This window comes from Thamnophis elegans, chromosome 7, assembly GCF_009769535.1.
Source record: "Thamnophis elegans isolate rThaEle1 chromosome 7, rThaEle1.pri, whole genome shotgun sequence".
Taxonomy (NCBI): domain Eukaryota; kingdom Metazoa; phylum Chordata; class Lepidosauria; order Squamata; family Colubridae; genus Thamnophis; species Thamnophis elegans.
In genome coordinates, this window is record NC_045547.1 from 82,197,702 (window position 1) to 82,223,885 (window position 26,184).

Sequence of the window (26,184 nt, forward strand, 5' to 3'; positions counted from 1 at the left end):
CCCCCCCTCCCCTGCCAAAATGCCGATGGCGGCCCACAGAACCAAAAAACTGGGGGACCCCTGCACTAGGGTACGAAAGACCTTCCTGCCAGATGTGAACTGAAGAGCTACCACACCTGGTCTGCAAATACCCACGAAACCACTAGACACACAAAAGATTTAAGGCGGGTTTTTCCTGGGTCACCAGAGACTTTGCGGGTGTCTCTGGGACCATTGGATCTCCCCCTACCTTTCACTGTCTCTTCGGGACAGCTTAGGTCCAAAAAGAACTGTCCAGATGATCCGGTTTAGATGGACATTCAGAAGCAGCCTGAAAGTCCGTCTTCACACTCCTTCCAGCCCATTCTGAGTCCTCTAGAATCACGTTTGCAATATTCATTCCATTCTACTAAGAGTATTTCTTTGGGATGGGAACGCCTGCAAAAACTCCCTTTTTAAAAAAGTAGAAAAATTAGGAAACCTTGCTTCGTCATTCCTTCTTTAATCATCTCTTGAATCTAACAGAAATAGCACTTAGACGTATATACCGCTTCATGGTGCTTTTTCAGTCCTCTCTAAGCGGTTTACAGAGTCAGCCTTTTGCCCCCCAAAATTTTGGGTCCTCATTTTACCCACCTCGGAAGGATGGCAAGCTGAGTCAACCTTGAGCCTGGTGAGATTCGAATTGCCAAATTGAAGGCAGCCGGCAGTCAGCAGAAGTAGCCTGTAGTACTGCACTCTAAACACTGCGCCACCATGGCTCTTAACTTTATCTCATAACTTTAACTCATAACTTTAACTTTAACTCATAACTTTAACTTTAACTCATAACTTTAACTTTAATCCATTACTTTAATTTTAACTCATAATTTTAACTTTAATAACAATGTTAGAACAAGCTGAAGTCAGGGATGGGACAACTCCCCGCAGCCAACTCACCATTGGACAATTCAACAATTCAGTTTAAGTGTTCAAAATAATTAAAGAAATGATTTTGATTTTTGTCATTCCAATGTCATGTCGTCCCTCCTTTTGCATCCTCCCTTTCATGATTCTGTCCCACCATTTCTTTGATATTAATGTAATATTCCGCAGCAAGTTGGCCACGCCAAGATCGCCACGCTGAATTGTCCTAGATCCACTAAAGTCAGTGGTGGGATTCAGCCGGTTCGCACCACTTTGGGAGAACCGGTTGTTAAGTTTCTGAGAAGTTTGGTGAACAGGTTGTTGGAACGAATCATTAGGGCAGGGAACCGGTTGTTGAATTATTTATATCCCATCACTGGCTAAAGTGCGAATGAAGGAATGAAGAAAATTTACAAGGGCGCTCAGCTAAAAATCAGAAAATAAATGGAACCAGACTAAGGAAAAATAAAAAATAAAAACCCGCCATTTGTTTATGACGAAGGCATTCTCAGAAATTCCTCAAATCTTTGGGCTCCACATCAGATGAAAGTCACTTTCCCGTACAATGATATTTTATGGGGCTTCTCATACAAAGAATTGCAGTTTTTAGAAGAATTCTGCGACATCAAGCAAGCCACACATTCATTGGTGAGTTTCTAAAAGACCTTGATTAAAATATTCTCTTCTCTGTCTACAACGTTATATACTCCAAGCTAATTCATTTACTGACTGGACTGATGTTTGAGTTCACGCTAAATCCATATTTTTACTTCAAAACAAAGGGTCAATGGGTTGTGTTTCCCCGAAAATAAGACAGGGTCTTCTTTTCTTTTGCCCCGCCCTCCCCCAAATAAGCACTTGGCCTTATTTTGGGGGGAGGTCTTATTATTTTTGAGCTGCAGGAGGCCCCTTAATCTTGGCCTGGGAATCAGCTGATCTAGAGAGGGCTGGAAGTTCTGTTTCTGGCACACTCTTGCCATTCTTTTTGCGACCGTCACTAAGAGGAAGGGCACGGTAGCTAGGGTTTGGGGGAGCGGCCTCCGCAAGGTCAGGTGCATGGGGGGCACATTGGGCATGTAACCCCTCCCTCCAAAGAAATGGCGGGGACTAGCTGCGAAATGCGTTTAAATATTTTCGGGGAGAGCGTATTTTCAGGGGAGGGTTAATATTAGTGCATTGGCTCAAAAGTGCAATTGGGCTTATTATCCAGGGAGGTCTTATTTATGGGGAAACAGGGTTTGCTTTGGGTTTTCCAATTTTTTTTCATTCCTTTTTTTTTTTTTTTTTCCATTTTGCTATTTGTGACATAAAGCAGAAGTTAAGATGCTGCATAATAATTGGAAATAATTTTGCTGGGAGCAAGCAGTTATTATTATTATTTTTTTAACCCTGCAATAAATGGCTGTCAATTTGATTGACTGGACCTGTAAATAGTAATTCAGGTGAATGTTTTTCATCTAGAAAACCCATTTTCCCCCCCATTTGAGAAGATAATTAAATGTACCCTCTTCTGTTTTTTCCAGCTTCTACATTGCACAGTCGATTCAGATATCTGTTTAACAATATATTACTTAAGATTCAATTGCATCACACCGCAATATTTGGTTTCTCACACAGCAGGAAAAGAAAAATCACCCAAAGACCTGTTCAATAAACTACACTCTACCGTGAAAAATAAAAGGAGGGGAGAAAATCTAAGTGGGGGGGGGGAATAAAACCAAACCTTGAACAAAATAGCAGCTTCGTCATCATGCAAAAATTACCCTTGAAAACCAACGTTCAATATATTCACAAACACATTTGTATTCACAAACGTTGCGTCTTGAAAACTTTGGAGGACGTAGAAACGGGTAAGACAAGTGCTTTGAGAACGAGGATGTTCCATTACAGACATTATCAACAGCTTGCGCAACAAAGGTCAGATACGGGGGTGAAGAGAGAAGTTTGTAAAAAAAAACTCATTCCATTTTTGACATCGGTTGCTTCGAGCTCGCCTTTTTCAGAACTTTGCATCCAGTTCGTGAAGTTATGGAAGCGGATTCGTTTTCAGAAAACAAAAGTGATCCGTTTATAAGGCATTTTACATCATGGTGAAAAAGTCTCGCGGCGTCCGATTCCACGCTTGAGGTTCTCCAGATCTTTGACATCGAGCCCACCACGGCTTCCTAAATAAAACGCTTTCGCTTTCTTCTTCTCCATTTTTTTTTAAAAAGTCCTTTTTTTAAATTTTCAAACCGGTTTCCACCTTCCGAACCATCATTTCGATTCCTCCCCTCCCCCTTAGAATATTTTAAATTCCTGAGGTTGGGGAACATTTTCAGCCGTGCGAACGCCGTTGCATTGATGGGCTTGAAGTTGGCAGTGGGAGCAATGGTTTATGGAAGGAGGAAGAGGAGGAGGAGAAGTCGTGACGAAGTCTCTGTGTTTTTAAATCACGGCGTTGGTTTATGGTTGATTTGACACCGGCGAACCGGTGTGAAATGAAGTTTGAGTTTGTATTCGAAGAAAATGGAAAGCAGGCATATAAATCATCGGGATTCTAAACCAGAAGGCGAAGGAAATGGCAAATGGATGGGGTTTTCCCCTCCCTTTCCTTTGCAAATCGGGCGTGCCACATTTAAGGAGTGCAACCCACTCAAAACCGAGTCCGAACAAACAAAACAGAAATGGGGTGATCTCTCAAAAAGGGCAGCCCTTTTTTTTAAACACAGAGTCTTCAAAAAGCAGACACACAGAATAAGATCTCAGCCCCCAACCCTGCAAATCCACAGTTAAAGCACATACAGAATTCTGCTTCTGAACGGGCCAGATGATGAAGCATTCACACACACACACACACGCACATAAGTGTTAACGGATCGGACACACCAACATGCAGCCACGGTGGGTGCCTTCGAGCGCCTTTGCCCGCCCCCCGAGAAGATTTTAGAGTCACTGGCGTCGCCATTGAATCTGCAGGCCGGAGCAGACGGGAGACACACACACACCCCGCGCGCCTTTTTCCTTGAATGAAAATGGCGGGCTAACGTTTTGGCAGGATCTCGGTTGGTTTAGGTTAGGTTTGGGGTTTCTCAGGGTCATAATTCGCAGGGCCTGGTGCCAGATAACATCCAGAGCAGGATCAACTGGATTCCTACCATAGACAAGATTGATGGACTTAATGCAGAGACGCCTCCACACTCAGTGGAATCATTCTGTTGGTAAAAGAGAGAGAGAGAGAAAGAGAGAGAAAGAGAGAGAGAGAGAGAGAGATTCATTAGAATTAGCTGAAACATCACTAGACAGATGTTGACTTATGTTCTGACCTCGGCTTCACAAAATCACGACAAATCCTTTGTCTCCTTGTCCCGACAAAAAACCCCTTTTTTATGAAGCTAAGGCTAATTCCTCTCCTTCACATCCAGCAAAGTCTTTCAAAGGGTGAATTTACAACCACAGACCTTATCAGGCTTGGAGAGTTGCCAGGCTGATATCTTCCAAACGCAACAGCTGTAAAAGAAAACACTTGGCAAGGAGTCTCTGAGAGTCAGGAGCAAATCTTCACACGAATTAAGGGACCTAATTGTCTCCTGAAAACTCAACTCCCCTTTCGCTCCTCTTTATTCCCTATGGGAGGGATTATTCACCGTCTACCTCAGAGGTGGCATTCTGCCGCTTTGCCCCAGTTCGGTGTGCTCCCAGTTCCAAACTGGTAGTGAAGGTAAGAGGATTTCATGACTTGGTCTACTTGTGGCTTTACTCCTGAGTCGGCCCTTGTTCCTTAGCTGTTCCCTTCTCCTGGCAGCTCTGCGAATGCGCACATCGGGAACAGGCTCCAGCTGTTCTTCTGCCTCACTGATGTCTGACTCCGAAGGCAGCTGATAACTGTCGGACAGCCCTGGCCCCCTCTCTGCCTCCGACACAGAGCCCTCATCCGAGCCTTCCCCAGACTCCAGGACTGGCCCAGGTTCCTCCCCAACCTCCTCACTGTCTGAATCTGCCGCCAGTTCCGTTGGCTGCTGGCAGGCCACAACAACTTCTTTACACAATAATCTTCTCACTGGAACACATTTGTGCAATTTAGTCTCGCCGAGTGGGCCCATGTGAGCCTCAGGTTTCTGGGCAGTCCAGTGGTGGGATTCAGCCGGTTCGCACCTATTCAGGAGAACCGGTTTGTAACTTTCTAAGTAGTTCAGAGAACCGATTGTTGGAAGAAATCTCCTTTTGGTTTTTTCCCACTTTACAGGGCTAATCCTGTAAGGAAGGCAGGAAGGAAACATTTTGGTGTTGTTTCTAGCCTCATCTTTATTGCCCTGCTTACAGAAACTGCCTCTCCGGTTAACCCTTATTACCATTGTAACAGCTAAGGCAAAGTGCCCATCGACCTGAGTGACATTGACTTGGCCGCACCCACATGATCACATGACCACTGAGCCCCGCCTACCCAGCTGGTCATTAGGTGCACACACCCCTCTTGCAGAAGTCAACGCAGGAACTAGTGTTGGAGAACATTATTGTGAGCTTGACAGGCTGGATTGCTGCCACGGCTTATCTGTGCTGGATTGCTGCCAAGGACCTGTCTGTCTGTTAATTAAATGTTGTAATTTATTTTTGGCTCGGAGTGTGTTGGTGTGGGACTAGGGGGGTCAGTATATACATGCATGTATGCATGTATGTATGTATGTATGTATGTATGTATGTATGTATGTATGTATAGTATTTGTGCTGATAGTGTGTGTGTGTATATATATATATATATATATATATATATATATATATATATATATATATATATATATATATATATACACACATACATACATACATACATACATACATACATATATGTAGGTCTCTAGTTGTTCGGGTTTTCTCCTGCGTAGAATTGGAGATGTCTTGGCGACGTTTCGACGAAGTCACATTCGTCATCTTCAGGCTGCTGCTGACTACTTCAGGTTTGGTGTTTCCAGGAGTAGTAGAAAATATATATATATATTTTCTTAAGAGTTCCACTCAAGTGCAAAATAAGAGATTGTGAAATTATGAAAAATAAGAACTTGAGGTTATGGAAATTTGGGAGTTAAGTTGTACGTCCTATGGTTATTCTGTTTTTCTGATATGCGCACCCTCTATTTCCTTCTCATAAAATGGATGAAATGCCTATATATCAGCCACAGAAATCTAAAACCCTGGGTGGGACCACAAATAATAGGTCCCTGCTTCTATTTACGGTAAACAATAATACAGTTCTTTCAGATGCGATATAAAAGTTATTATCACAAGTTAAAGTGTGACCTCAGATATGGTATGTTGTGAGCAGGAAGTCTTTTTCTTCCCTGTGGTTTTGAAATAACTCGGTCACATTTTAAAATAACTCCGTCACAAAGTATTTTAGCAGGCTCCTAAACTGAAATGACTAATTCTGATTATTGACCAAAATGATTTGGTTATTATTCATTTTGGTTATCAGCCTTAAATAATGCAGAAGGAAAGAGGGTGTCCAATTTTGTAAGCTAAAATAAGAAGGTATGTGCTAGTCGTTCCCGACTCTAGGGGGCGGTGCTCATCTTGTTTCAAAGCCGAAGAGCCAGCGCTGTCTGAAGACATCTCCGTGGTCATGTGGCCGGCATGACTCAATGCCGAAGGCGCACGGAACACTGTTCCCTTCTCACCAAAGGTGGTCCCTATTTTTCTAGTGCATTTTACATGCTTTTGAACTGCTAGGTTGGCAGAAGCTGGGACAAGTAACGGGAGCTCACTCCATTATAGCAATAGCAATAGCAGTTAGACTTATATACCGCTTTATAGGGCTTTCAGCCCTCTCTAAGCGGTTTACAGAGTCAGCATATCGCCCCCACACAGTCTGGGTCCTCATTTCACCCACCTCGGAAGGATGGAAGGCTGAGTCAACCTTGAGCCGGTGAGATTAGAACCGCTGAACTGCAGATAACAGTCAGCTGAAGTGGCCTGCAGTACTGCACCCTAACCACTTCGCCACCTCGGCTCTTGCCTATTATGCAGTGCTAAGGATTCGAACCGCCGAACTTCTGCTCTTTCTAATCGACAAGCTCAGCATCTTAATCACTGAGCCACTGCATCCCTAAAATAAGAAAGGAAGTTACTTTTCATTAACTATGGACTCTGGGCACGATTCAAAATGGCAACTGCATCTGTGTGATGGCAACCCCATTTTCTTTCAACATGCATGAAGTGTGTATGCACAATGCCCATCTGCCTGGTTTGGCTCTGCAACCCAACAAGACGGACAGGGACTTCAGAGGAGAATCAGAACTGCAGAAAAGACAATGGCTACCAACCTGCCTTCCATTGAGGACCTGCGCACTGCACGAGTCAAAAAGAGGGCTGTGAAAATATCTACAGACCCCTCGCATCCTGGACATCAATTGTTTCAACTCCTACCCTCAAAATGATGCTATAGGGGACTGCACACCAGAACAAGTACACACAAGAACAGTTTTTTTACAGGAATGCCATCACTCTGCTAACAACGACTCCCCACAACACTGTCAAATTATCTACTAAGACTATATTGCTATTATTTTTCTCAACCTTCCTATTGCCTACCTCCTTTTCTACTCATGACTATAACTTTGTTGCTTGTATCTTTACAATTTATATTGTTTAGTCTCCTAGTGTGATTTATGTTGATTATTTATTTAGTACCTTATGACTTATCCCTGTGTTGTATGATTCATGATGAATGTATTAGTTATGACTAAGATCATGATTTATCACTGATGTCTTTTATGGACCCTAAGAGCTTCTGCACCGAAGACAAATTCCTTGTGTGTAAAATCACACTTGGCCAATAAAGAATTCTATTCTATTCTATTCTATTCTATTCTATTCCATTCCATTCTATTCCATATTCTATTCTATTCTATTCTATTCCATTCTATTCCATATTCTATTCTATTCTATTCCATTCCATTCCATTCTAGTCCTTATTCTAGTCTAGTCTATTCTATTCCATTCCATTCCATATTTCCATTCCATATTTCCATTCCATATTTCCATTCCATATTTCCATTCCATATTTCCATTCCATATTTCCATTCCATTTCATATTCTATTCTATTCCATTCCATTCCTTATTCTATTCTATTCCACTCCGTTCCTTATTCTATTCTATTCTATTCTATTCCATTCCATTCCATATTTCCATTCCATTCCATATTCTATTCTATTCCATTCCATATTCTATTCCATTCCATTCCATTCCTTATTCTATTCTATTCTATTCCATTCTATTCCATTCCTTATTCTATTCTATTCTATTTCATTCCATTCTATTTTATTCTATTCTATTGTAAAGAGGTGGTGCTGACATCACAATATTGTGGCTACCATCTTAACTGTTTTGATCTTTTCAAGAACACCCTTACCGTAAATTAGAGGCAGATGTGTTGTGTTGATGATAGCAAAGAAAGGCAAAAGGGTTTTGTCAAGCAAAAGGAATAAGGAATTGCTCACACCAGCAAACGCACACATAGGGAGCAATTGCCTAACCACTGCATGCTATTTGTCTATATTGGAAAAATGTCCTGTTGATTTTAAAAAATAAATAGCGTGCATAAAGTCACCTTATTGGCATTCATGTCTCATGTAGAACCATGCCTTGAAATGTAACATAAATGATTCAGAGAAAAGGAAGCTAAAGAGAGATTAATTTTCAGAAAGCTAGGAGCAAAATCCGTCAGCACTAAGAAGTTTGGAAATAAGGTACTTTTTTGGAATACCCAATGAGCCGTTACTCATATTTTTTAAAAAAATGCAAGCAAAAATATACACGGGGGCTAAGAAAAACGTATCCTGACTCGCCATGAAACTTACTTCAACCACAATATTGCTAAATAGATTTCTGTGCAAACAGGATAAGCCACGCTTGCTGGTTATCAACCACTGCATGGATTCAACAAAGAGTTTAAATTATTCTTGGGGGTTGATTGCACACAGTGGTGAAATCTAATTTTTGGGGGGGGGCACCGGTTCTGTGGGCGTGGCTTGGTGGGCTGGGACTCGGGAAGCAGAGAATAGACGGGGCGGGGCCAGCCAGAGGTGGTATTTACCGGTTCTCTGAACTACTCAAAATTCCTGCTCCCGGTTCTCCAGAACTGGTCAGAACTTGCTGAATATCACCTCTGATTCTGTCTTTTCTTCATCAACAATTTCACATAGCGCAATGTGATGTGAAGCACAGAGAGTATTTATTGACGGAGTATAATAAAGGGAGGTGAAATGGTCATGTTTTCATTCAAATTGACAGGAAAAAAAAAACCCAAAACCAGGTCAATTTTGCTGGCAATTCAGAAAGAAGATCATTCCTCGTGATTGCGGAATACTTACTTGGAATGCATGCAAAGTAACTGAAGCCAGCTAGCTATATAAGTCAACATATTTATGGTCATGAAGATAAAACTGATGCCAGAAATCCCTAATTCTTCATTTTATGGCTTAGAGGAACACGGTGTCATTACAAATGAGTATCAGATATCTAAGATATATCTGAAGATAATTAAATGGCTTTTCCTTAATATAGACATGCTGCACGCCATATTTTATTAGAAGTTCTTAGAGCCAGATGAAGACAAACGTTTCTACTAATGTCCTTAGTCAAAGATATGATTCTCCAGAACTGCTGGAAAATGAAAATTCATTACAAGTAAGTCCTTGACTTACAATCGTTTGTTTAGTGACTTTTCAAAGTAACCATGGCTATTCTGTCCTGTCCTGCCCTGCCCTGTGGCATTCAGTTTGTTCTCAAGTTAGGACTAGAAATATTGCTGTATCCTTTTCACGTCGACGGTGATTGTAGTTGCTTGAGGCCATGTGGACAGAAAGTGTTCTGGATTACAGCTGGAATCTTTTCCTGCTGCCTCTCGATTTAGACCCACTGAATTAAAGCATCCTTTAGTTCGAAAGAAACCTACAGAGGATTTTAAACTAATTTGAGAATAAACCTTTGGGATTTCAGACTATTCTATTCTATTTTATTCCCATATTCTATTCTATTTCTATTCTATTCTATTCTATTTCTATTCCATTCTATTCCCATATTCTATTCTATTCTATTCTATTCTATTCTATTCTATTCTATTCTATTCCCATATTCTATTTTATTCCCATATTTTATTCTATTTTCTATTCTATTCTATTCTATTTTCTATTCTATTTTCTATTCTATTCTATTTTCTATTCCATTCTATTCCCATATTCTATTCCCATATTCTATTTTATTCCCATATTTTATTCTATTTTCTATTCTATTTTCTATTCTATTTTCTATTCTATTTTCTATTCTATTTTCTATTCTATTTTCTATTCTATTTTCTATTCTATTTTCTATTCTATTTTCTATTCTATTCCATTCCATTTTCTTTTCTTTTCTATTTTATTTTATTTTCTATTCTATTTTCTATTCTATTCTATTTCCATATTCTATTCTATTCTAATTTCTATTCTATTTTCTATTGTATTCCATTCCATTTTCTTTTCTGTTCTTTTCTTTTCTTTTCTATTTTCTTTTCTATTTTCTATTCTATTCTATTTTCTATTCTATTCTATTTCCATATTCTATTCTATTCTATTCTATTTTCTATTCTATTCTATTCTATTTTCTATACTATTCTATTCTATTTTCTATTCTATTTTCTATTCTATTCCATTCCATTCTATTCCATTCCATTCTATTCCATTTTCTATTCTATTCTATTTTCTATTCTATCCTATTTTCTATTCTATTCTATTTTCTATTCTAGTCTCATATTCTATTCTATTTTCTATTCTATTCTATTCCATTCCATTCTATTCCATTTTCTTTTCTATTCTATTCTATTCTATTCTCATATTCTATTCTATTTTCTATTCTATCCTATCCTATTCTATTCTATTCTATTCCATTCCATTCTATTCCATTTTCTTTTCTATTCTATTCCATTCTATTCCATTCCATTCCATTTTCTATTCTATTTTCTATTCTATCCTATTCCATTCCATTCTATTCCATTTTCTTTTCTATTCTATTCTACTCTTTTCCATTCCCATATTCTATTCTATTCTAGTCCAGTCCATAGTCCATTCTATTCTATTCACAGCAATCAGGCATAAAGCAAGCAAAAGACCAGCATTTTCCAAGAATGTTTGTGGGATCACTGGGGCCTCTCAAAAAAATAAATAAACATGGAAAAGGGCCACAGCTTATGTTTTCCTTGGACCTGTGCCTAATCCCCAAGGTTGGGAGGAGGAATGGGAAGATAATCTGTAGGGATTATGTACAGTAGCATCCTATTGGGTGAGACAAACTGAGGAAGAAAGTTCGCCAGTTTAGCTTCTGGGAAAAGATGAGTTTGCAACCAGTGGCACCAACCACATCTGGGATGTTATAAACGGGCAAATTCCTCCCTGTAAAGGAGAATATTGGAAGCTCAGTGTTGAGACTCTCTGAGCTTGGTGGTTTTCTGGCAGATGTTTCATGACCCAAACTAAGGAACATCAGTTCTACACTGATAAAAGTTACCTAGTTTGGATAATGACACTTTTAAGATAACAACCAAGCTCAGAGAGCACCAAGGGCTCCTCAGGCTGCTCCCCGTTTTGTAACTACACACAACCCTTTTCACATTCCAAATGGTTCAACCAGCATCGCAAAAGGATCAAGATTGTGTACGGGCCATCATCCTGTGCATTTGTGTACCTCTGAAATATCTCTGAAATACCTCTGAAAAGCACAAACACTCATGTTGTGCTTCCAAAAAACCTTGAAGGGTGGTAAACAGAGGTGGGTTCCTACCAGTTCACACCTATTCGGTAGAACCGGTTCGTCAAATCTACCGAACCGGTTAGAAGAGGTTCCACCAGTGGACCCGGAAAGCAGGCCACACCTACAGAAGAGGTTCCAAATTTGTTTGAAACCCACCACTGGTCCTTGGATATGATTATTCTACACTATCACGCTCATATTTATAAAACTCAGTGCCTCTGTGAAAGGCAAGGATGACTACTGCGTTTGTGATGCAATCAGAACATTGTGTGTGTTGAAGTTGTTTTAACGCAAACCAAAGATGCCTTTTAAAAAACAAGTTTACATCCTATTCTTATGCATGCCGGTGCTGTGTGCGAGGTCATTTAAGGTGGTTCTGACAAGTGTCGTCGGCATCTTCATATCCGGTCACATGGGCGGCAAGCCACTCCCATCCGGTCACATGGGCAGCAAGCCACTCCCACAAAGGAGGCCACACCCACAGAGTAGGTTCAAACAATTTTTGAAACCCACCACTAGTGGTAAATGTTTCAAAATTCAGGTTTTCCATCAAGATACCCCACCAGCCACCCTTACGGTTTAATCCTTTGGGCCTCCAAGTCATGGAAGCCAAATTTACACTCTCCCCTTTGAGAATCTACCTGCATAGAAGTGATATGAGAAAACCACCTCCCCATAATCATCTGTCCCATTGTGTTTGTTCTCTTATGTTTTACTTTATTCAAGAAAGGCCGTTGATTCCAATGTTTGTATATTATTAGCAGACAGCGTTTCTGAAAACCAACAGCTATGGTTCTGGGTGAATATTAAGCAAGCCAAGTTGTTTTCAGACTGATTATGTTCTTTTAGATTGCTGATTTGTTGCTGTTACGGTTTTACAGGGGGGAGGGATTTTATATTCCACAGTATTAGATCTACAAACTCACCCAATGTCGACTGGAGCTGTGCAAAGTTTTGACTGAAGAACAGTCCGTTTAAATCATCCTTTTGAGTGATGTTCAAACCACAAATTCAAACTGACTCAACACATTTTTTTTTTGAATCGAAATGCAAATTCTAATTAAATTGACTCGAATCCTTAAATTAGATCTTGGCTGATTCACATACCCATATTGTCTGCATAAATTCAGGGAGTACAACATATGGATGCATAACAGGAATGAGAAGTGGAGCCAGCCCAGAAGTTCTATCTTGTCAAATGCTTTCTTAATTGACAACCAGAAGTCCGTAGTTAGGCCAGGAGATTTTACTTCTTCAGAAAATTACTAAAAACCGGATGAGGGATGATAATTGTGTAAAGCCTATGTCCCTTGCTTGAATTGTGGCTCATCCCTTCCATGTCAAAATTAAAGATCTACAAAAACGGTGAAATGAAAATAGAAATTCTAGTGTATTTATCCTAATAGACCTTGAGAGAGAGAGAGAGAGAGAGAGAGAGAGAGAGAGAGAGAGAGAGGGAGGGAGGGAGGGAGGGAGAGAGAGAGAGAGAGAGGGAGGGAGAAGGGGTTGTTCATTGGAAGAACAAATAACTTAATCAAGTGAATTGATGACCTCCCAAAAAATATATGAAGTAACCAAAGATATTCTCAGGAAAGGAGGAAGAAGGAGAGAGGGAAGAAAAGGAAGGGAAGTGAAATAAGGGAAGGGAGGAAAGGAAAGAAAAGGTGGAAAGGGGAGGGAAGGGAAGGGAAGGAGGAGAAGGGAATGAGAAAGAAAGGGAAAGGAAAGAAAATTGATGGGGAATGGAGGAGAGGAAGGGAAAGGAAGATAGAAAAAGGAAAGGAAAGAAAGGAAAGGAAGAAAAGGGAAGGAAAGGGAAAGGAAGGAAAAGGGAATGGAAAGGAAAGAAAGGTAGAAAAAAGAAAGGAAAGGAAAAAAGGAAGAGGGAAGGTAAGGAGGAAGAGGGAAGGGGAGGAAAGGAAGATAGAAAAAGGAAAGGAAGATAGAAAAAGGAAAGGAAGATAGAAAAAGGAATGGAAAGGAGAAAAAGGGAAGGGAAGGAAAAAGAAGAGAAGGGAAAGGAAAGGGGGAAGAGGGAAGGGAAGGGAAAGGGAAGGAAAAGGGAATGGAAAGGAAAGAAAGATAGAAAAAGGAAAGGAAAGGAAAAGGAAGAGGAAAGGAAAGGAGGAAGAGGGAAGGGAAGGAAGATAGAAAAAGGAAAGGAAGATAGAAAAAGGAAAGGGAAGGAGAAAAAGGGAAGGGAAGGAAAAAGAAGAGAAGGGAAAGGAAGACAGGAAAAGGAAAGGGAAGGAGAAAAAGGGAAGGGAAGGAAAAAGAAGAGAAGGGAAAGGAAAGGAGGAAGAGGGAAGGAAAGCAAACGAAAGGAGGAAGAGGGAAGGGAAGCAAAGGAAAGGAGAGGAAGAAAAGGAAAGAGAAGGATCTTAACCATCTCCTAATCTAACCTTGAGAGAATCCAAGTTCTGAACAAGCCTACATCCATCACTCTCCCTTTCATAATGCCATCGGTTGTGTGCATTCTTAGTTCCCTTTGTATTCTTGCAAAAAGAAAAACAACAACAATAGCCCAAAACTTTGGGGTCAGGGGAGATGAAAGGAAACATAAAATTAGAGAAAGCAACTGACCATCCACACCACATGAAAACTTGCAGAAAAATGAAGACAGAGGTGGGCATCGTAGCAGTGGCGAAGCTCCTGGTGCATAGAGGCTGATCCTAAGAGTAACGGGGTAAAGTTGCAAACGGAGGAAAGGAAAGGAAGAGACACAGAAAGAAACACACAGAGAAGATGAAATCTCATGCAAAGTTGGCTGGCCGACAGAAGAGATAATGCGAAAAGCAAAATGATAATAATAATAATGCAAAAGATTTTACGGAGAGAACTGGAAAGGAAACTTATCCCAGGATATCAAAACGCTATTGTTACCTGGCTAACATAGAGAAGAGCACATCAAGCTAAATAAGCAAGACTCCGCTGTACGTTCACACACAAATATCCAGTCTTGTCACTCGAGGAAGGCATCAAATGATGTCTTCCCCCTCGTTCCCAGCAAAGAGGAACTTCCGTGTGTCAACATTTATCACGGCTCAAACACGGGGTTCTGACGTTCTCACACACACGTTTTTGTCGCAACCTACAATCTTGGATTGTAAAAGTCTGGCCTGAGCAAACTCTCTCGGAGTCACAGAGTCATAAGACTCGGAGGGCCGGAAGCAGAGGTGGGTTCCTACCGGTTCGGTAGAACCGGTTTGTCAAATCTACCGAACCGGTTAGAAGAGATTCCACCAGTGGACCCGGAAAGCAGGCCACACCTACAGAAGAGGTTCCAGAATTTTTTGAAACCCACCACCACTGATTTTATATATGTCCATTTACAAGGAATCCTTTTTGAAACGGAGAAGCGATATCTTCCAGATAAACAATGTGCCCACATATAAAGAGATTTGGAACGGGGGTGGGGGGGGGATGCATTAGGCTCATGAGTCAAATAGGAGAGGAAAAAACAATAATATCTAAAAGCTCCATTTTCAAGGCTGCTGAACACACTGTGGAAGATTGCCACAGCTGTGTAGAGAAAGCCAGCACAGACTGTCCTATGCCCCCACCACCACCACCTTAAAAAAAAAAGATAGGAATTGTGTGTGAAAGCACAATGGTTGAAAGGCAGGGCAGCTCAGAAAAAGCAGCCATCGGGTTTTAAGGTTAATTGTGAGAACATTTGCATTAGAAAGACTCGGGAAGGGGAGCAATATGTATAATGAAAGAGAGAGAGAGAGAGAGACAGAGAGTAAAGTCAATTAAAGATGGGAACTATTTTCAGGAAGGGAGAAATAGAAAAAAAAAAGAAGGCTCTTATGTCCAAAAGAAGAGGAAGACTTACTTTAGAGTTGTCAAAGCAAGCATCCGGTCCTTTCCTGTATCTGGGATGCTGAACCATTTCACAAGGATTCGGTCCTTCATCTGCGCATTGGTTAAGGAATACAACACAATTCTCATCTTTGCTTATGCAGCACAGTGTATCATCCTGCACTCGCTCCCCCTCTCCCTCTCCCTCTCTATTTCTCTCCCTCTCCCTCTCTATTTCTCTCTCTCTCTCTCTCTCTCTCTCTCTCTCTTTCTCTCTCTCTCTCTTCTCTCTCTCTCTCTTTCTCTCTCTCTCTTCTCTCTCTCTCTCTCACACACACCTGGTTTACTGCAGCGGTCACCAACTGGTGGTCCGTGAGATAATTTTGGTGGTCCACGGAAAAATTATTTGCCAAAAACGTGCAATGAATGCTTGTGTTGCTGCAGAGAGTCTCCCCCCTTTGGGGTCTTTTTGTGTGGGTCAAGGGGGTCAGAAATTCCGACTTGGGGTCTGCTTCGGCCTCCTGGTGGGGGGATTTGGGCGAAGGCTGGAGGGAAACACCGCTGGTGGCAAAGAGCCGGAGGGCCTCGTTCCACTGGGACTGCATCATGGCCTGGAAGTGGCTGACCATCTCAGCCCGCTGAGCCTCCAGGCGCCGACACCTGGCCTTGATCTCCTGCAGGTCTTCCCTCTGCTTGGAAAGCCTATGCTCCTAGTCCTCAGTGAGGTGCTTCTGCTGAGCCTCCTTCTCGGCCAGATCCAATTTGAACTGAGCTGCTTTACCAACTCTTTCTCGTGGTGGCTGCTTAGCTGCAGTAACTGCTTCCTATTGGGGCCCTAAGAGCCGAGGTGGCGCAGTGGTTAAATGCAGCACTGCAGGCTACTGCTAGATCAGCAGTTCAGCGGTTCAAATCTCACCGGCTCAGGGTTGACTCAGCCTTCCATCCTTCCGAGGTGGGTAAAATGAGGACCCGGATTGTTGTTGGGGGCAATATGCTGACTCTGTAAACCGCTTAGAGAGGGCTGAAAGCCCTATGAAGCGGTATATAAGTCTACTGCTATTGCTATTGCTATTGCTAAGGAGCCCAGGCGGGCAGCTGAGGGGTGGCTGGGAGGGGAGGGGCAAGTAGAGACCCCCCCATCCCCTGGTGATTGGTCCAAAGTCACCCAACTGTCCTTCATGCCTAGGCAGGACTAGAATTCAGAGTCTCCTGAATTGTAACCTGATGCCTTCACCACTACACCAAATTGGCTTTAATGATGTTGTCCTAAAGCTATGGTTATGTTTTACCCTGGAGAAGATCTATCTCTGCCTACTTGCTAAAAGTGATAAAGGGAAAGGTATGTGCTAGGCGTTCCCGACTCTAGGGGGCGGTGCTCATCTCCGTTTCAAAGCCGAAGACCCAGCGCTGTCCGAAGACGTCTCCGTGGTCATGTGGCTGGCATGACTCAATGCCGAAGGCATACGGAATGGTGTTTCCTTCCCACCAAAGGTGGTTCCTATTTTTCTACTTGCATTTTTTAAGTGCTTTCGAACTGCTAGGTTGGCAGAAGCTGGGACAAGTCACGGGAGCTCACTCCATTACGCGGCGCTAGGGATTCGAACCGCCGACCTTTCTGATCGATAAGCTCAGCGTCTTTAACCCCCGAGCCACCGCGAATACTGACTTAATGGAACACAAACAACCCCTCAAAGGAAATGAACATCTTAAGACCATACAGAAAGGAAGCCGCTATGGGAGAACATCACATCACACCCACAACCAGACACAAAACAACGACTGGTTTGGGTTTTAGTTTAGAAACAGATTCTCCAGCTGTTTCCAATGTTCTTTTGTAAGCAACTGCAAAATCCAGTCTCAAGTCAAGCGGGAAAGGATACCAGGCTTCTCGGCTTGCATCAGCGGCCTTGTGTCACAGTGATGACACAATTCTTTACTGTCGCTCATGATGAAAACCAAATTGGTGTTGGAAATCTTCTCTGCGTGGAAAAGCCTGAAGGAAGGAAAAACAAACAACACCGTTAACTTTAACAGCCGTTAAAGGCTGAGATCCAGGATATTGTCTGGAAGAGTCGCGATAGGGGTTTGGCAGCGTTGCGCGATGGAGTGCGGTCTGGTTTCCAGAGGAGCAAGAGGCAACATGGCTCGGGAGAGATTGTGTGAGGGAAAGAGGGTGAAGACAGCCCCTCCTTAACAGTTCCCAGAATATATGTTTTATGCAATGGTGAAATTCAATTTTTTTTTACTACTGGTTCTGTGGGCGTGGCTTGGTGGGCATGGTGTGACTTGGTGGGCGTGGCTTGGTGGGCATATGCAGGTGGAAGGATACTGTAGTAAGAGCCAAGGTGGCGCAGTGGTTAAATGCAGCACTGCAGGCTACTGCTAGAGCAGCAGGTCAGCGGTTCAAATCTCACCGGCTCAGGGTTGACTCAGCCTTCCATCCTTCCGAGGTGGGTAAAATGAGGACCCAGATTGTTGGGGGCAATATGCTGACTCTCTGTAAACCGCTTAGAGAGGCCTGAAAGGCCTATGAAGTGGTATATAAGTCTACTGCTATTGCTATTGCTATTGCTACTGCAAAATCTCCATTCCCTCCCCACTCTGGGGCCAGTCAGAGGTGGCATTTACTGGTTACTCAATATTTCTGCTACTGGTTCTCCAGAACCTGTCAGAACCTGATGGATTTCACCCCTGGTTTTATGGGAGTGTTAGCATGCTTTAGCCGAGGTGGCGCAGTGGCTAGAGAGCAGGACTGCAGGCTAGCTGCAGTTCGGCAGTTCAAATCTCACCAGCTCAAGGCTGACTCAGCCATCCGTCCTTCCGAGGTGGGTAAAATGAGGACCCAGATTGTTGGGGGGCAGGAGGCTGTCTCTGTAAACTGCTTAGAGAGGGCTGTAAAGCACTGTGAAGCAGTATATAAGTGGTATTGGTAAGTGAGGAAGGAAGGAAGGAAGGAAGGAAGGAAGGAAGGAAGGAAGGAAGGAAGGAAGGAAGGAAGGAAGGAAGGACCATGGTTAGAATGCAGCATTGTAGGCTAATTCTGCTGATTGCCAGGAGTTCGATCTTGAATGGTAGAAGGATGACTCAGCCATCCGTCCTTCCGAGGTGGGTAAAATGAGGACCCAGATTGTTGGGGGGCAATAGGCTGACTTTGTAAAACCACTTAAGAGGGCTGTAAAAGCACTGTGAAGCAGTATATAAGTCTAAGTGCTATTGCTATTGCTTTAGCTCGGCAAGATTCTGTCTTCAGGTGAGGAACAATACAGAAATTTGCTTGGAAGAATCACAGTGTCTCTTTCTTGGTTTATGGGACCTGACACGTTATTTTTAACAGTGCCAAGCCTTGCAAGAGAAAGTTCACGAATCAACTGACACAATTCTGCTTCAGCTTCAACCCTATGGAAAGCATCATGCTGACCCTTGCAAGGGATACTTCATGCTCAAAGTAACGTGCCTACCACCACTTCTATTCCCCAACGTTCTGTAATAAGGACTGTAAAACACATGCTATTGTAAAATATATCTAAATTGTGCAAGACTTGGAGAATTGTGAAGGTTTGATCTTCAAAAGAGTAGCTAGGTAACCTCTTCCTGCACTCTCTTAAAAGCAGCAATTCTGCGGGACGGGACATGTGGCTGTTTTAAAAGTTGCAAAGCAATCTCAAAGGTGCTTTTTTCAGGAGGCAACTGGACTTACTTGTTTTTTCTTTTGAAGAGGTTTTGCTTCTCATCCAAGAAGCTTCTTCAGCTCTGACTGGATGGTGGGGAAGGGAAGGATTTATACTCCTTGCAGACAGCTGGTCATTTGCATCCTTTTTTAGAAAGTCACTGAGGCCACTTGGAGATTTGTCTGTGTCCTCAGGGTCACCTGAGTGGTGCAAATGGTCTGCAATTTTTCTGGAAATCCATTCCTACTCCCACAACCATTTGAGCCAAGGTGGCGCAGTGGTTAAATGCAGCACTGCAGGCTACTTCAGCTGACTGCAGTTCTGCAGTTCGGCTGTTCAAATCTCATCGGCTCAGGGTTGACTCAGCCTTCCATCCTTCCGAGGTGGGTAAAATGAGGACCCGGATTGTTGTTGGGGGCGATATGCTGACTCTGTAAACCGCTTAGAGAGGGCTGAAAGCCCTATGAAGCGGTATATAAGTCTAACTGCTATTGCTATTGCTATCCCAAGGTGAATAGTTAGAAGTCTGTGGAGCTTCTCAGCCATCCAGGTCATGGTTGCCCCAAAGGTGCTTTTTCAGGAGGCAACTGGACTTCCTTGTTTTGTCATTGAAGAAGCTTCTTCAGCTCTCCTGAAAACTCCCCAGTTGCCTCCTGAAAAAGCACCTTTGGGATAACCATGGCTTGGATGACTGTGAATCTCCATAGACCAGTGATGACGAAGCTTTTGGGCAATGAGTGCCAAAACTGGAATGTGGGTGAATGCGCACACCAGCAAAGCTGATCTTTGGGTTTCGGGCACATGCATGCGCACCTGCCAGCTGGCCTTCACTCACACTGGAGCATGGAAACCCGAAGACCAGCTGGTTAGCACACACAAGCTTGTTTTTTGGCTGTTTTGGCCATTTCTTGGGCTGTTTTACGGCTGTTTTTTGGGGGGGGGGCATTTTTGGGGTGCTCTGTTGCCTGCGAAGACCAGCTGGAAACCAGCAGAACAGCTGGCAATAACACGCGTCTCCACAGAGTGCTCTGCATCCCACCTCGGGCACTCATGGGGCTGCCCTTGAAGAGTGTTCGGAGACTACAGTTGGTCCAGAATGCAGCCGCGCGAGCGATGTCGGGTGTACCTCGGTACACCCATGTTACACCGATCCTCCGCGAGCTGCACTGACTCCCTATTGGTCTCCGGACGTGCTACAAAGTGCTGGTGATTACCTTTAAAGCCCTATGTAGCCTAGGACCTGGATATCTAAGAGACCACTTCCTGCTACACACCTCCCAACGTCCAATAAGAACTCACAGGCTAGGCCTCCTCCGGGTGTCGTCGACCGGACAATGCCGGCTGGCGACCACTCGGGGGAGAGCCTTTTCTGTAGCTGCTCTGGCTCTGTGGAATGAGTTACCAGCAGAGATCCGGACCCGTCCCACTCTCTCGGCCTTCCAAAAAGCCATTAAGACCTGGCTGTTACGACAGTCCTGGGGTTGTTGATCTCCAAATCAGGCTCAACCCCCAGTTAAGCCTAATGTATGTTGTGTTTTTTTAAACTGTTTTTGTTTCTTCCCCCTATCTGTATTTTATTTTTATCTTGTATTTGTAAGCCGCCCGGAGTCTTCCAGGATTGGGCAGCATATAAGCCCATTAAATTACAATTACAATTACAGGCCATAGATTCACCACACTGGTGGGATTCAAGTGATTTAAGAACCGGTTCTCTGCCCTAATGATTTTTTCCGACAACCAGTTTGCCAAACTGCTCAGAAAGTTAACACTAAAATACAAACCCGAAATCTTTCTACTGGGAATAATCAAAGGGAAATATACAAAGAAAATTAAGTACATATTAACACACCTGCTAACTACAGCTAGAATAGCATTTGCCCAATGCTGGAAACAAAATAATACCCTCTCGGATGAATTAGTGATAAAAAAAACTTTGGATTGTGCAGAGATGGACAAATTAACACTGAAGTTAAAAGATAAAGAAGAGTCGGAATATTATGAAATTTGGAACAATTGGTACAAATGGCTGCAAAGCAGGAACAAAATTAATTAAGCCAAAAAAACAATATATATATAAATGTATATAGAACTGTGTATAAAGGTGTGTAAATATAGAAGCGAAATATTATATACATGTACAGGTATGATGACATAACAATGTTGATGTAATGATGTAATTAAAAAAATCTGTCGGAAAAAAAGAAAGTTAACAACTGGTTTTCCCGAAGTGGTGCGAACCGGCTGAATCCCACCACTGGTTCCCCATCGCGACCATGTACGGTTGCTAAGCAATGTTTCAACACATTTATGCACCTGTTCCGTTGGCTTCTATATATTTGGACCATTATGGAAAGGGGGAGGAATGCGTTCAGGGTTTCGAAACGACGCCTACCTAGAACAGTTGATACAGTCCAGGATGCCGTTGAAGGATTTATCGTCGGACCCGAAGAAATATTGCGTTTGCACCGTGATGCAGCTCTGCTTGGATGGGAAGCCGCTGAAATCCTCTTCTTCCACTTCCACTGCGGAACAAGCAACAGGGGTCACCTCTGTGCGACGCTGCGGACGGGCGCAGATTTTCTCCCCCCGTTTTTCTTCACTTACCTGCCCCGAGGAAACGCGGGAAGGTCAGCCCCCAGACCAGCTGATGCAAAATAGACCTAGGTCAACAGATAAGGACACAGAGATTTATTTATTTATTTATTTATTAGACTTATATACCGCTTCATAGGGCTTTCAGCCCTCTCTAAGCGGTTTACAGAGCCAGCATATTGCCCCCAACAATCCGGGTCCTCATTTTACCCACCTCGGAAGGATGGAAGGCTGAGTCGACCTTGAGCCGGTGAGATTTGAACCGCTGAACTGCAGATCACAGTCAGCTGAAGTGGCCTGCAGTGCTGCACCCTAACCACTGCGCCACCCTCGGCTCATCGCACAAGCACATCGGTATCCATTAGAGCAGCCATTCGAGCAACGGAGAAGGCTTACATTTCCTTCCTCTGCTGCTAATTCCATGTTTCGTACCCAGGTAGCTCTCGACTTACAGCCGACCGCTTAGTGGCCACTCAGAGTTATGACGGCAGCTCCCAAAGGTACTTTCAGCCTGGTTCTGAAGTCCTGATGACCCCGCTTCCCCCTACACCCCCCCCCACACAATCACACCTCTGGATTTTGGCTCTACAACCCAATAGTTGATAAAGGAAACATTTTCACACTTGTGCATTGGCTAGAATCTGCCTTCTGACAAAGAGGAGGGGTCACTATTATTTTAATTCCACTTGCATTGCCTAAAGGAATTCAAAATGTTGCTTCGCCTTTAACGGCTTCCCTTCTTCTTAATTAAAGGTTCCTTTTGAAATCATCCGTTTCAAGAGTCTTCACTTTCTTAAGTTAGGAGAGGAGCCCTTTCGTAGACACAGCATAGACAATTGCTACCAACCTGCCAATTACCTCCCAAAGACCCGTTAGATCGCACAGGGTCGGCCTCCTCTGGGTTCCGTCTACCAGCCAATGCCACCTGGCTACTACCCGGGGGAGGGCCTTCTCTGTGGCAGCTCCGGCCCTCTGGAACGAACTCCCCGCAGGGATTCGGACCCTCACCTCTCTCCAGGCCTTCCGAAAAGCCGTTAAAACCTGGCTTTGCCGGCAGGCCTGGGGTTGATGAGTTCCCCTCCCCGCTCGACTTGTGTGGTTGTGTGATTCTTGGCTATTTTAACTACTTGTATTGTGTTCTATGTTCCCCTTTTCCCCCTTTGAGTTGTTCGCCGCCCTGAGTCCCTCCCGGAGAAGGGCGGCATACAAATAAAATAAATCTAAATCTAAATCTTCTATTGAGGACCTGTAACACTGCACGAGTCAAAAAGAGGGCTGTGAAAATATCTACAGACCCCTCGCATCCTGGACATCAATTGTTTCAACTCCTACCCTCAAAATGACTATATAGGGCACTGTGCACCAGAACAACTACACATGTCGCGAGCCCCTGGGCTAGAAGAATCCCAAGGTCCCTTCCAACTCTACTCTATATCCCAGGAATGGCTGAAATTTTTTTCCTTGTGTGCCCATAATGCAATGTGCGTGTGACGCCACCACCCCCGCATGCCACGCCCCTTCTGTGCATGCACATGTGACCCCCTTCCCCCCCCCCGTGCATGCACATGTAACGAACTCCCCGCCGAGATTCGGACCCTCACCTCTCTCCAGGCCTTCTGAAAAGCCATTAAAAACCTGGCTGTGTCGGCAGGCCTGGGGTTGATGAGTTCCCTTCCCCCCTCGATCTGTGTGGCTGTTGGTCGTTTTTAAATGCCTGTATTTGTAGTTTTTTGTGTTCCCTTTTCCCTCTTGGGTTTGTGAGCCGCCCTGAGTCCCGCTGGGAATAGGGCGGCATATAAATAAAACGAAACCTGAAACCTGAAACGTGTGTGCCCTGCATGTGTGGCATAGCGTGGCACGACAAAACCGCAGCTCTACTAAAGCGCGCCCGATTAAACCAGCGTCACTGACGTCATCAGCAGGGCGACAACAGCGACCGCGGAAAAAAAAGGGCGCTTTAAATAGCGCTTTGAAAGCAAGCCGATTCAAGTTAAGGTAAGGGTTAGGTTTAGGGTTAGGTTTAGGATTAGGTTTAGCGTTAGGTTAAGGGTTAGGGTTAGGGTTAGGTTAAGGGTTAGGTTTAGGGTTAGGGTTTAGGATTAGGTTTAGGATTAGGTTTAGGGGGGTTAGGTTTAGGTTTAGGGGTTAATTTTAGCTTTAGCATTTACAGCGTGCTTTTTTCGTCGCGCTGTGATGACGTCAGCTACGCGGTTTCGTCGAGCGCGCTTTAGTCGACCGCAGTTTTGTGGTGGAACCGTGGCATAGACCCAAAAATTATCTGGCTGGCAGGAGGTGTGAGCACATGCATGGTGGAACTGAGCTGGCCAATGGCTCATGTGCCCACAGAGGGGGCCTCACAGGTGGCACTCCGAGACCCACCCCAGTCCTATCCTTACAGATAGATCAAGACACTCATGCGTCACTCAAACATGCAATGATCCTGTCTAACAAATCCAAACTCACCAGGCGGCTGCAGATGCCCACCATCCAAGATGTAAAATATCTGCTATGGTGGGCTAGAAAAAGAGGAAACATAGAGCCTAATTTTAGAAGGACCTCAAAAACACCCATGGATTCTCCCTGTCCAACCTCCACATAGGGATTGACTGACTTATTCATTTAATGGAATTTCACGGCCGCTTCTGATTTAATGGAAGGCTGTCTTTAATTAAAGTCTTTTCTTAGCATATTAACACTGCGGGGGCTCTTAGTGTCCCGCTTCATACCCAAAGAATTATCTAACGAGGTTCTTAATCATACAAATCAAATGGTTGCCCCAAAAAGGTGCTTTTTCCAAAAGGCAACTTTTGATATATGGGATAGTTCAGCGATGGCGAACCATTTTTGGCTCCCGTGCCGTAAGTGGGGGGAGTGCAGGGGGGGCGTGTGCGGGCGTGCCGCACCCATAATGCAATGCACACACACACCCCAGTGTGCATGCGCGCACTACAGGCATGACCCCCCCCCATTTTTGCATGCTTTTTTCACCCTCCCCCAGGCTCCAGAGGCTTTATAGGAGCCTGGGGAGGGAGAAAACAGCCTCCCCCCACCCCAGAAGCCCTCCGGAGGCTTCAGGGACCTTCAGGAGGCCTTCCTGAAGCCTCCAAAGCAGTCAAAATGACCCTCTGAGCAAACAAGAAGTCTATTCCTGAATTTCCGGTTTGCCCGTAGGGCTGGTTTTTTGCGCTTCCGAGAAGCTCATGAAGCCTCCAGAGGGCCTCTGGGGAGGAGGTGGGGGAGGCTCTTTTCGCCCTCCCCAGGCTCCTATAAAGCCTCTGGAGCCTGGGGAGGGCGAAAAATAGCTTTTAAAAAGGGCGAAAAGGGCTGGCCAGCTGACAGGGCAGCGCCTCCGGTGCCCTGACAAATGGCTCCGCGTGCCACCTGTGGCACGCGTGCCATAGGTTTGCCATCCCTGGTATAGGTTCTTCTGCTTGAACAGGGGGCTGGATTAGAAGACCTCCAAGATCCCTTCCAGTTCTATTCTATTCCATTCCCTACTCCATTCCATATTTTCTACTCTACCCTACTCTATTCTGTTTTCTATTCCATTCCATGTTTTCCACTCTACTCTACTATGTTTTCTATTTCATTCCATTCCATATTTTCTATTCTATTCTATTCTATTCCATTCCATTCCACTCCACTCAACCCCACTCCATTCTATTCTATTGGACTTGGAAGGACAGAAGGCTGAGTCAACCCTGAGCAGGTCAGGATCGAACCGCTGACAGTTGGCAGAGTCAGCCTGTAATACTGCATTCTAACCGCTGCGGCTAACCCGGCTCCTTACACCCTTTCTTATGCCCTTCTCAATATGTACTTTATTTCTTATTTTATCATTTGACACCGGCACTGGTTAGCGATCGTAATAAATCCGAAGCTATTTGAATCAAAAATGAATCCAAGTGAGACGAATCGTAATAAATCCAAAGCGATATGAATCACATTTCTGTTGCTAACTGAGATATTCGTTAAGTGAATTTTGCAGAAAGGGACAATGAGTACTGACCACGTTGATGGAGCGTAGTCCTGCTCCTTGTTTTGGTTCATCTTCTGGATCGCACACCGACTGGTAGTCGTAAGACTTGTTGAAGGCATACAAGGACATATTAATGAGATTTCGCATCAGGCCGGGGTCAATCTCCCCAAAGAATTTTCCGATCTAAGACACAAAGAAAGGTTGGTCATCAAACAGAGGTCAAGCAAGTACTGGATGTGTTTCCTAAAAAAAAAAAATACTGCTTAATTACAGTATTTTTCGGACTATAAGACACACCGGAGTATAAGATGCATCTTAGTTTGGAGGAGGAAAATAAGAAAAAAAATTCTGCCTCTGCCTACCAGCACCTATGGTATTCATCTGGCTAGCGTCCTGTCAGTGTGTGAGAGAGTTGAGGGCTGTTTGGAAACAAACAGTATTTCCTGTGTGAGCAACAAGGAAGGAGACAGTGAGGAGCCTGGGCGTGGCTTGTTCTG

General features: G+C 43.8%; 1 protein-coding gene across 1 annotated transcript in view; it reads right to left on the reverse strand.

The window, feature by feature from the left end:
* Positions 1-1,800: 1,800 nt before the first annotated feature.
* The window catches only part of CACNA2D1 (calcium voltage-gated channel auxiliary subunit alpha2delta 1), a gene marked incomplete at its 5' end in the record, with an annotated part of 139,216 nt that continues 114,832 nt past the window's right edge, over positions 1,801-26,184 (reverse strand). Inside the window, 7 exon segments of the mRNA XM_032221893.1 lie at positions 1,801-4,079; positions 15,483-15,562; positions 17,329-17,441; positions 21,509-21,638; positions 21,721-21,776; positions 24,172-24,224; positions 25,718-25,870. Of these exon segments, the coding sequence (XP_032077784.1) occupies positions 3,963-4,079; positions 15,483-15,562; positions 17,329-17,441; positions 21,509-21,638; positions 21,721-21,776; positions 24,172-24,224; positions 25,718-25,870 (702 nt within the window).